This window comes from Acromyrmex echinatior, chromosome 4 (assembly GCF_024713525.1).
Source record: "Acromyrmex echinatior isolate Ae372 chromosome 4, ASM2471352v2, whole genome shotgun sequence".
In the NCBI taxonomy this organism is placed as follows: domain Eukaryota; kingdom Metazoa; phylum Arthropoda; class Insecta; order Hymenoptera; family Formicidae; genus Acromyrmex; species Acromyrmex echinatior.
Window position 1 is genome coordinate 7,284,794 of NC_141855.1, and position 12,825 is coordinate 7,297,618.

The 12,825-nt window shown below is 36.8% G+C and overlaps 1 protein-coding gene across 3 annotated transcripts in view; it reads right to left on the bottom strand.

The window, feature by feature from the left end:
- Positions 1-7,056, bottom strand: part of Teh1 (tipE homolog 1 phospholipid transfer protein) — a 58,476-nt gene extending 51,420 nt beyond the window's left edge. For 2 of the 3 annotated variants that reach the window (XR_015544789.1, XM_011066820.2), the window contains exons 1-2: positions 4,479-7,056; positions 3,609-3,942 (exon numbers count right to left, since the gene is read on the bottom strand). Coding sequence is in view for 1 of the 3 variants with exons in the window: in XM_011066820.2 (XP_011065122.1) it covers positions 3,609-3,942; positions 4,479-5,019 (875 nt within the window). In the remaining 2 variants the exon portion in view is untranslated. Of the gene's footprint in view, positions 1-2,142; positions 2,330-3,007; positions 3,212-3,608; positions 3,943-4,478 lie in introns of all 3 variants that reach the window. The other variant, XR_015544790.1, reaches the window with a different exon arrangement.
- Positions 7,057-12,825: the final 5,769 nt, after the last annotated feature.

The window sequence follows — 12,825 nt, forward strand, 5'->3', positions numbered from 1 at the left end:
CGATTCTCAGAAAAACAGATCGTCAAATATACCGATTATTTTACAAGATGTACTTTGCGTGACATAAATTTGAGAGAGCTAACTCTTCTTCTTCTTCTTCTTCTTCTTTCTCTTTTTTCGCGGAAGCAACTCCTTTTCACGGGAAATGGAAGTGTTCCTTATCGCGATTACGAGTCCATTTATCTCGCATAATATATATACGATGAAGCGAGAGCGAAAAGTTTGCTGTAATCGTTAACATGATAATAGCACTGCGCGAACTATATCTGAGTGAATTTTTCGCATTTAAGAAGAATTTCTCGTATTTCATAGTACGATCGGCTTATCCGTCTGTCTCGTGGAAATTCTGAGGAAGAAGGATACGATAACGGAATTTACCGTACTTCATCTTTACTCTCCTTTGATACGAAACGTGATCTCTAGTAACAGTAACACGACAGCGGTATCGTGTATCACGTCTTTTCTCTAGCGTGCACGACAAATTTCGAGGGTATCGTTGAACGGAGATCAAACAGCGTGACATGCAAAATCGTCGATTTAATAGATCGTTTCAGATCGGTCTTATAAATATCCCATGGAATGCAGGAATACCATACGACTTGAAAATTTTTCACAACATTTTATTTCGTACTTTTTTCTCTTTTCAATCTTTATAATCTTTATATAAATTCCATGATGATCTTATCTTTACTTGTACTACTTAACGAGAATCGACGGTGACAATTGCATTAAAAGTCGTTGTCAAAATACGAAAGTTTGAATGCATGAACTGCAGGGAAATGATACACGCCAGTTTTATTCAGATAGAATGCGATTACCGAGATAATCCTAAAATCCAGTGTTCGGGCAAACATAATTACATATTACGGATTACAACGATTTGTGCGACAACTCTCGTGGCTTGGCGAGATAAAAGCGAAAAATCCTGACAACGGAAATACCGTTTGCGGTAGAAATGCACACGATACGTTCGGTAGCACACAACTTTTGCGAAGAAAAGTGAAAAAGAAGAGATATAAAAAGAGGAGAAACGAAGAGAGAGAGAGAGAGAGAGAGAGAGAGAGAGAGAGAGAGAGAAAGGGAGAGAGAGAGAGAGAGAGAGAGAAATAGAAGAAAGAGAGAAATATAACACGGCCAGGGTCGCCGGTTATTCCAAATCTGATGTATGACAGCCGAGGCTGCCATTTGCTAGCTGTCATCCTTGCCACCCCCGATCCTCCTCTTCTAATACCATCGTCGTGGAAATGACAAACGGTCGAAAGTAGAAAGATAACAAGGTAGCTTTTGGAGAGGGAATGAGCTCTCGAGACGCGCGTCTCGTTGAATCGCGATGCTTTCACAGTAGAAATGATTTTTGGCTACAATCGCACATCAACTTCTTACATTTGCCGTTACTTGGATGTGGATTTAATATCTTACCCTCGTAGAGTCGTAGCGCAAAACTCGATAAGTCCATTTCCAACGATTCTTCGGTGTGTACAAAGTACGCATGAGAGATGACAATACATTTAGAAATAACAATACATATAATTTTTTCCGTTCTTGCTGCCGTACGGGCTGTTATTATAATACATTAGCTTCTTGATGACACGTGATTTTTTGGTTCAACAGTCTGGTCCCTTTTATTTCTCTTAACATAGCATTGATCTGTGCAAGGGGCATGCGATAGCGAAAATTCAGCAGTTGAGCGAAATAGTGATCGACAGATTCGATAAGTCAATAATTGTAAGTCGTATATTTTAGGCAGTATGACAGTCGATAATTCTGATGTGATTCTAAATTTTTAGTATTTTTATTTCAAGTTGTTTTATTGAGATATTCTATTCAAGTACTTTAGGCAGTCCTGTTCATCTAGAAAAATTGCTATAATACATTAACAGGATTTTACATGAGGCACTTTTACAAAACCTCTTACTTTAATGAGAAAAATGTAACTTACTTAATATATATGACTCGTTTCGCTCAACGACTTAATTGAGAAGAAAAATTAAGGGGAGAGGAGAAAAGACATTCGGAAGAATTGGCAGATTACGCGAGTTACACGAGTTACGCGCTGCTCAATACTTGTTCACGCAACATATCAATGTTCGTGAGAGAGAGAGAGAGCTGTCGATTATACTCCGAGTGCACGGAATTACTTACGGCATCCGATCGACAATTAGAGATCTCTTTTTACATGTTCATTGCGTTGCACGGAGAGCGCCGTCACGGCTTTTGGCAGCGCACTCGTTTAATGAGATGAATACGCCTTTTGGAGCTAATTAGCGGAGATTACAAGAGAGAGATGATGAATCGATATCCGATTTCCGTTTCTGCAATTCGCTCTTTTCTGTAATAATATGATAAATGTGTATTTCTATTCCTAAAGCAGCGCTCCGTGTTCCGTCGTGTATCAAAAAGCACTAGTATTTGCGGCAAAGCGTTTTACATGTAAATTATAGTGAGTCAGAAGAAACGTTGGTCTATATCATTTTACAGTGAAGTATTATGAATTGCATGCAGTAACAAGCTTTCTCGGAAAATGTCAGCAACGTAAGTCAATATAAATATCTAAATTAAATGACGATACTGCGAAAGCGAAGAAGCGTCAAAGCGGATTTAAAAATTTTCTCGATAAACAATTGTCCTAATTGTTATACAAAAATCGTAATCTCTACTTTGCTTTCGCGTTCCAACGACTCAACCGAATATTAATTTTTACAAAATGATTTCCAAAGAAAAACTCTTCTGTGTATTAATTGGAGTCTAATTTTGAATATTGCAAATTTTAATGAAACCGGTCTCGACAGTGAAGATGACTACGAGAACATTTTCATAAAATTTTTGATATTATGTAACGCAAATTTAAAAAAAGTTATTTTGCCATTTTCTTAAGTATATAAATAGAATGAAGAAAAGATTGTTTAGTCTGATAACACGATCATATAAATAAATATTTATGCACAACGGAACACGAAGATTGATAAGATTACACCAATCAATTCTTGAAAAATGATCTTTGAGATACCTTCTAAGGCAGTATTTGCAGCCAAAAGAGTTTAGCATCGTTTCACGACGACAGTAAGTACGGTGGTAGTAACATCATTGTTAAGTCATCTTTGTCTTATGTACAGTTTAGAAAGTTTATTTGCCTCGTCAAATACACCTTCTAAATCGGATGACTTCTGGCACACTTCTAACTCGTTATCGATTTTTTATACTCATGCAGCAGCTGTAATATTACAATAATAATTGCTGTATTAACACCAATTTACCAGCTTTGTGTGTGACTTGTCATTATTATGAATATTGTTAACTCCATATTGTTAACTCCATTAATATCAGTGCGCGCGGATTTTCGACGTGTTTGTTAGGGCGATTGAACAATTATTTACAATAACAAAACACTTTTATTCCATGTGACAACTCTACTCTACTCTACTCTATTCTATATACGTTCCATTCAACTAACAAGGGCAAAACTTTAAACTCATTCAGCACAAAACGTGTGTATTATGGATATATGATTAACTAATCTAATGACAATTCGTACGTCCGTCGAAAGAAAATTGTCCAGGTATACGAACGTGTGTGTTTTCTGGCTTTATACTTTGGTGGAAACTAATTACCTGAGGTCGTTGCCCCTGGATCTTCTCATGCCGCGCGGCGGATGTCGCGGTGGTGGCGTGCACCTGCAGTCACAGTGCATCACACACAGCGCGACGCTGGTCGCGAGAGTCACTACGAAAGGCGCCGCGAAGAAGTGCATGATGGTAGCGACCTGTGCCTCGCGATTATAGTTCGCCATCACTATGCTACCGTTCACCCGGCTATAATGGCAAGGAAACTTCGCGCCTTCGTAACCCAACTCGCGGGTGAAGTTCTTGCAATCGACTACCGGCGGATATCCGCAACCCTTGATGTTCACCAGCAGCACCGCCTCGATGTCCCCCGGAGAGGACACTGCTCGACAAAGAGATATTTTACAGCGAAGATTAGCGTCGGAGATGAATTTTTGTTTGAATTTTTGTGCTTGCCAAGCACGCATGCAATCCACAACGTTGATCTACCAAATCGAAATGTATTCCAATTTCACTTCGATTTCCCAGGCGATACATTCTATTTTATAGTCAAATAGCAATAGAGAAAGAAGTAGCGATATCCATTACCCCTTTTCCGAATTTTATACAATAGATTCCATCCGTTATGTCTCGAATTCTACGTTCAGGACGGTGACATAAATCGTATAGACTATCTCACGTTCAACAATGTTATGTTTCGAAACAAAAATCATAGTATGGTATTTCAGATTTTCTACCTCGTACTTTAATCTTCCTACCTCTTTCTCTACTACTTCAGCTCTTTTTTTTTGTCAATCCAATTTAACGTCCAATTTATTTCATCATCAATTATCATTCTCGCAATTATATTAGCTATACGAAAAGTATGAAAAAAATGGGAAAACTGCTAATGGGAACACTGCGACTTAGTGATCCTACCGGCAGTGACGGTGCCTGTGAGATCAGCCGTGGTGTTCGCGGTGATGTTCCTGCCGCCGGTGTCGTTCTTCATACTGGCGTTACTCCACGGCGTGTACGTGACGTATATGTGGGTGCAACTGTACACATCACTGGTGCATCCCTCGCGGCACGAGCTCCATGTGCAGTTGAAGAGACCAGCAAGGTCCTCGCGCCGCGAGGTTGTGCAGATCACCGGCTCCGGCGAGAAGTCCGCCGCTAGGGTGCTGATGGCTGGGTCGACGTAGAGCGGCACCAGGAAGAGGAGTGCCGCGCCGCCTGAGGTGGCGACGAAGGCCAGCGCCGATGTCGCGTAGAAATTAAACCGCTGACGGCAGGTACGCCGTGGCGGTCGGCGCCGCGACGCGCCGAACCCGAGCTCCAACAGCTTGCGACGACGTAGCTCCCGCTCGTGGAAGTCGTGCTCGCCGCCGCTGTCCCGACCTTGATGTCCCCGATCGTAATCGCTCTGGCACTGGCTGCAGCTCGCCTCCAGCAGGAGTTCGGAGCTGCTTCCGCGCATCACCCGGGACGGCTCTCTCGTAATCGAGACGACGCTACGCGGCTAAGCTCCTTCTACGACTTCTTCTTCTTCTTCTTCTTCTTCTTCTTCGGGTGGTGCTGGCTGCTGTTCGATGCTCGATTCTGCGACGATTCATCGAGCGCGCCGATCTACAGACCGATCATCGCTTCGTTAGACGTGACTTATAGGGGGAGGGAAGGGATTTTTGATCCTCCAGGATCAACTGTCGAGCAGACATGCATCGATCATCGGTTTCCGCGTGGACGATTTGTCCGGCAGGGTATCAGAGATCAAGTGAACTTGATTGCGATTCCGTCTTTCGCTAGGAAGCATTGAGCAAGGCCGTTTCCTAACTTGTTTGCGTTTCGAAATTCGATGTATAATCGTCAGGTAACTATGTAGACCGATGGGATTTCATCGAACGATATGAGTTGCTCGATACAAAAAATTAGGATATAATTTGCGCCGAAGGTGCAACTTGCGTTATTCTTACTCTCGATCGACGGATCCCGTGTTATTGTTTCACTGATTTACGCTCTGTCGTCGCGGATCTCCTTTCGAAATCACGTGGGGCATCGTGAAGATCTTGCAATCGATGCTGCGCGCTTCGCAAAGTTCCAAGCACGCTTTCTCGCGATGGCCTTGGCTCGACATTACGCGAACAGGATTCGAATGAATTTGATTACCGCCGCGTCAGCATCTTCTCAAGTTACTCGAGTGGGCACTTGTAAATCTCGGCATCGTGTGTAGATAGGCCACGTACTACGGTACCTCTCCTTGATTCACCCTCTTGACTTTTCAGCCGTGGAAAGTCCCTGCTTTATCACTATACATAACGACCTTGCACACTTTAAGGTTCCTTTGGGTTATCAAATTGAGTCGATCGATCACGACCTTTCAGCTGCTGCCGTTTTGCAGGAAATCGTGCATTTCGATAATGCGCGCGCGTAGCAGCCCCGCGCACATATATGAAAAATCGTCGAGAAGGCTGGTGATCCTCAAACGCGTTAGAAAAGTCGCGTGCTATTTTCGAAATTGTTAATCTGTTGATCCCAAGTTAGGCCTGTCGTTCGTTTTCGTTTATTATTATTTTTTTTTTTTTATATATCGGTAAGGCGCACGTTGTGATATTTGAACGACGGATATCGAGTCAAAGGAATTCGATATCGCGTATGTTAAACTTACATGACAAGCAGATCGACATGACACGATTGTTTCTATCCTCTACCTAATGATTCACCAGCTTTAAGACTGATCGCAAATAATGCTAAAGGAAGCCACAATTGTCAACATTTTCTTCGCTAAAGAAGGCGCTTTTCATCCGAGATGTTGGCCGTTGCGCAATTACTATCGTCAGGCATTCGCAATCAACAGCGGTCGAGACACTTGACGATTTGCCACGCGCTCTAGATCGATCCACCGAGGTGTCTGTACCTGTCTCTATCGGAAGAATAAAATACTTGGCGCACTCTTGGAGATTCAAAATCCGTGCGAGCCTCCGCCGATGAATCCTGATAGCGTCTTGACGCGATCTACCTGTCGTCCCACCTGGCTCCTGCGCCGAAGTATCATTCGCGGTAACACTAAACGGATCTGCCTTAACACCAACTCACATCCGCAACTGGTTGCCGAATTCTTGGCATCGACATCGGTTGTGCCGCGATCTCGAAATTCCCGTTGCACGCGCGACTCCTCGTCGTGGTATATCAATAATCGATCCGCCGCTGTCGATCCTTCCTGAATACATGGAACACACACACATACACACGCACACATACACCGGTCGCCACGACTGGATCACGATGATCCTGTTGATCCTACGATCTTAGAAGAAGAACGATGTCGCGATGAAGGCGCGACGGACCGGGGGACCAGGACAGATGTTTGCGGGGCCTCCTCCTCCTCCTCACGCGTACGAGCACCAGCGGCGTTCCTGGCGAATGCCGTCCGCCTCGCGGATCGCGGGTTAAAGCGTGACTATTCGACCACCTCGGCGAGGAGTCCTCGACAGGACAGGCCGTGGTCCGAAGCGACAGGGCGGGGTTCCAGGCGCGCATGAGCGACGGGTACAACCCCTCGCCCTCGTACCCCGTCGTGCCACCCCCGCGATGCATTCTCCTTGTTTACGCTTCTGCCTGTCCCGCCTTGCTTCTTCTACGGGATGTCCCGAACCCACCGTGTGATGTTTTAGCAGCGATCGAAACTCATTGACACACTGATGTCAATTTCTCGAGACGAGATATAATTTTGCGAGAACGACGTCCGCATTTTTATCAGAAAAATATATTGCAATATTTATATTGAAAAATATAAAATATAAAATATATATATTGAAAAATTTATTGCATTTACAGGAAGGAAAAATGCAAGAGAAGTTATCTGATTGTGTATGTTATCATTATATTCGTTTGAAACGTCGAATTTTAGGGATAAATTCGAAAAAAAATATCGAAACTTTATGTAAAAATTCTTAAAATATTTAAATATTTTAAAGAGAACAAATAGGAAAATATAACTGAGCTTAAAATTAAAAGTTGATTCAGAATTAAAAGCTTAAAACATTGAATTAGGAAATATTTTCTAAATTAAATTAAGCGGATTAAATTTCATTTAATTATGTTTAATTCATAAAAAATAAATTTATTCTCAAATGCTTGTAGCTCATTTTTAAAAAAATTGATTTATTTTGATAATTATTTTAAAAAGAGGTTTCTTCCCAAACAAATGGGAAGTCTTCAAAATATTACCCGATAGATCTGGGACACTACGTATATGTCGCGAGCAAGCAAAACTTTAACGCGCATTCTGTCTTTTCCCTCTTTTGCTGTTCTATATATTATTATCTTTTAATTACGTTCCGTAATGAAGCCAATTTTTTAATCGTGGAGTTTTAACATTTTCGCATCACAGCGCGTGGATAGATGTTTTAAGGTTCTTTACAAATTGTTTGACGGAAGTTTAATATGGTTGACAATCGAATTTGCATAAATTAAGAGGTAATCCATGATACAAAAACTATCAAAGTTATAATGAATTTTTTAAATATTTTTAACAAGATAATTTAACAAGAAAATATAATGACAATTCAGCATTATAAAATCAGTTCTTGAAGAATTTTGTGAGTCGTTGGGATGAATTAAAACACTCGCTTTCATCAATCATAATTTAAAATTAAAATGGAAACCCAAGCGGAGCAAAAAATCATCATGGCATCAAAATGGCGTCCGAATAATTCCAAAATGACTATTAAAAATCACTTTTCGATCAGTCACGATTCTTTTAACGTTATTTTTACGTTATTGTGACTTGTTGTTTTGCTTGGAAAAGAACCATTACACAGTCTTATTGTTGGTGGTCTATCGATCTCATCTGTCTCCACTTTTATTTACGGGCCTCCTGAAAGTAAACTCCTACGTGCAGAGTCTACATTTGCTCCAAAGTAGATTTTATTGCGCACTATATGATGTTATATACTGATAGTTTCCAAAATCATAGCGGTAAATGAGGGACGAGCGATCTACTTCTCTCTAGAAAGCCATCCTAATTGTTATGTGTATGTCATGGCAACAACATGATCCCCATAAGAGCATACCGGCCCTAACGATCAGCTGACGAGCGCGGCGTTGTTACCGATTGTCCTAGATCGTCCAAGCTACGACCCTACTAAAACTCGCCACTTGAATCGCGATACGCCACTTGAATACCCGACGATCACTCGAGAATTTATTATAACGCTTAGTCCGCGCGTGCTTCTCTGCACAGATTGGGAGATCGGATCGCGCTTCCGTTCACGGCCGAACCTCCGGTGATTTAGGTGACGGGTCGGAAACATTAGGTCACACCTATCGTCGACTGATAGCGACGATTCCAAGGAACGCGTGTCAGCATACTTATCGAAGTTCACGCTGGATACCCACGTCTTACGTTGATTGATGTGTATGCCGTAAGTTCTTAAAGTTGCGATATACTTGAGCTCAAGCTTCTTAAGCTATCAAAGTTTTCAGCAAATTAGTTTTTACACATAATCTTCCGCAGTACGGTATTACCAGCAGTAATTTTTTATTCTTCTATACTGAATTAGTTTCAAATATATAATTAGTAATGATTTTTATAATGGTGTATATATGTCAAAGTCAAAATGTTGACTGATTGTGAGTAACGTATATATACACTTACTATAGTTTGCTGTAATTAATGTATGCATTAATCAACAAACTTTACACTGTGCCATAATATGCTAAAAAAATTTACTAAATTTAAACAAATATTTATTAAAATTTAGTAAATTTTTTTTACAATAAATAAATACTTATCAATTAAAAAATAATACTTAAATCATCACAAATTAATAATTTTTGTATTAAATAAATCTTTATATTTAGTAAATATTTAGTTAATATTATTTAAATACACAAATATTCATTAAAACTTAATATATTTTTTTCAATATATCGTAGTAGATTTTAGGAAATGAAGATATCTTTTTTTATAAAATGTGCATATTATATTTTGAAAAATATGTTTTCTTAATTAGGTAAATTTTATTTGTATAAATTAACTACATTTAATTTTTATCCTATTATGTAGTACATACACATAACGGACATGAAAAAATATAATACTGTAAATAATATATGTATACACAGGATGTGTCCTAAATACGTTAATCAAAATCTTTTAAGAAATGAATCTTTCTTCTCACACATACAAATTCGGGATGAAAATTTTATATGAAGTTTGATCATATGTTGATATTAATGAAATGGCTTAGTTTTGAAGATATACGTCAAGTTGAAAAAAAAATTCGAAAATCATTTGGGTTATTTTGATGAAACTTTGTATGGTTTAAAAGACATGATGCCTCATCGTTTGAAACTATACAATTTTCTTTATTTAATCTAGGACGGATTCAAGGATAAGCGGATATACTTATTTACGAAAAAAACTGAAATTCCACTAAGTTTTCTTATGTTTGAAATTTTTTTTATAATAAATAGGATAAATCGGCAGAAAAAAGATTGATAGAATATGTCATTTCTGAGATCATTACCTTATAATCAAATAAAACAGTTTTGCAATGTATAACAAATTTAAATTTATTTTTTGTTAGAAATAACTCATTTTATTGAAAATATTAAAGAGACTTACAGAATTTTATCAAAATATATATATATCCCGAATGGTTTTCGAAATTTTTGGGAAAAACGTATTTTTTTAACTTTAAAATCATATATTCTTTAAAATTAAGTCGTTTTGGATTGGTCATATAAAGCTTTCGCCTTGAATTTGTGTAAGAAATCACTTATAAAATCTTTTAATATCTACTTCAGACACACCCTGTATATGCAGAATAAAGTATTTAAGAAAACATTTCAGAAAAAAATGTTTCAACGAAAGTTGTATCGTCTCAAGAAAGAATAATGATAATGAAATTATTGTAAAATTTTTGAAAAAAATTAATTTTTCAAGATTACAAAAAAATCTTCACTGGTTATTTTAATGGAATTATATAATTTTTTTAACATAATACGTTTCTCTAATTATTCTATATATAAAAGTATTGAAGTAGAGTTACCAAAAAATCGGAGATTGAGCAGAAAACTCTCGAATCTATACTATCCAAGGCAGAACATTGTAGACATTTCATCTACCTGATGAAGTGGATAATATCAAAGATATAAGCTGCATTTTTGAGATTAAACGAAGAATGGCCAAAGACGTCGATGACTATAGGCTTGAGAATATCTTTCAGATAGAGAGGGATCAGAGAGTCTGTGGCAGGACAGAAATCTTGTTCGAATCTTGATCTTTCCTATATTTTTCTGCGAAGTGGGGACTTAGACTATTCGAGCAAGAGAGAGAAAGGATCAACGCGTTTGAAATGTGGTGTTGGGCGAATGCTACGAATTCCATAGACCGTCAGGCGTACCGTATTCATCCTTTCAGAGCTTGGAATAAAAGATCGAATATCCACTGTATGCTACAAACGCATACTATATCCTCATTACAACCATATAACCAGACACGTAGATGACAGTCTTGAAAAATTGATAATCATTGGTAATATCAAAGAAAAAAGAGCACGAGATCCACCCTCAACTAAATGGACAGATCGACTAAAAGAAAATAACTTTTTCAGCACGATGAGGATAGCCACGGACAGAAACTGATGGAAACAATTCATATGCTTCTAAGTGGTTGCATAAAGAGATTTTAGTCATGAAGGACCGACGAGAGAGAGAGAGAGAGAGAGAGAGAGAGAGAGAGAGAGAGAGAGAGAGAGAGAGATAAAAAAATAAATATTTTACAAGATATTTTATATTTCATGTCAAAATGTGCCAGAATAAAGTATAAAATATAACTTAAACTGTATTGATTTTTTGATAATCATATATGGGAGCTTTCAAGCAGAGGCATAAATCAACACAAGAGTCATTGCGTCTTTGTTTTTTACTGATTATTGAACAAGAACAGAATAACTCTTGTGTCAATTTGTGTTTCTTGCTGGAATGTTTCCATTATGTACTATTATATCTGAATACTTTTATGCATAGAATAATGAGATAAATCAATTGGTTAAAGAAAACGCAGTTGCTTATAAAGAAATTATGTAATTTGTAATATACAATATATAGATCCTTTTTGAAAAACACTTACATGTCTTCTTTATATCAATTGATTCATTTCATATTATTTTATGCATAAAAATATTAAGGTATGTAATCATTAAAAAATTAATAGTGTTTACAAGAGATGTTTTACATTTCACATCAAAATGTGCACATCAAAATAAAACAGCTCCTGAACTTTTGAGTTTTCGATACTTTTATCTTAATATTTTTATATATAGAACAATTAGAAGAATATATTATTATATTAAAAGAATGATATAATTTCATTTAAAAAATAGAGATAACTTTTTGTAATCTTGAAAAAATTAATTTTTTTCAAATTCGTTTTACCATTATTTATCTCCCTTTATACGACACAATTTTCATCTGGAACATTTTTTTTTTAAATCTTTTTTTTTCAAGACTTTTAATAATGAATTTGATTGGACACACAAGTGCATATTAAAAAGTTGTTGTACTGATTTAATCTGTATAAAACTAAAGTACAAATATTCAAATTAAGTATAAAATATAGATTTTACTTAACAGCACAATGAAATGTATTGAGGATTTCATAGTTTAATTCATTTTTACATTTATATTAAATATATATTTTTATGTTAATTTGTGTAAGGCAGTTTTAATATGCATCTCCAATTGAATTCGCTATAAGTGTTATAGTACCAATTTAAGTACCTTAGTTACAATTTAAATACCTTACTCTGTTTATTAAGTATCCTATTTTAATTGCCTCATGTAAATATTTTAAAATACGTAAGATACGAAAAAATGTTTTTATATTTTTTTTTTAGATTAGGTAGAAAAAAGATATAAAGATCACTTCACTTTTTCAAATGCAATTATTCATACAATTGCATTTGATGATTTTTTTTTTATATAATATGATTTCTCTAATTATTCTGCATATATAAAAGTATTAACGTAAAGATATTAAAAAACCAATAATTAAGTAATTTAATTTAATTAATTTAATTTTGTACTTTATTCTGACATATATTGACATAAAATGTTAAATATTTGGTAAACTATTAATTTTTTTATAATTGTACTCCAATCCTTTAATGAACAAAATAATGAGATGAATCAATTAATATAAAGAAAATATACAGGTATTTTATAAAAATTAAATATCTTTTTTATAAAGTACCTATACATTTTTTTTATATTACTTGAT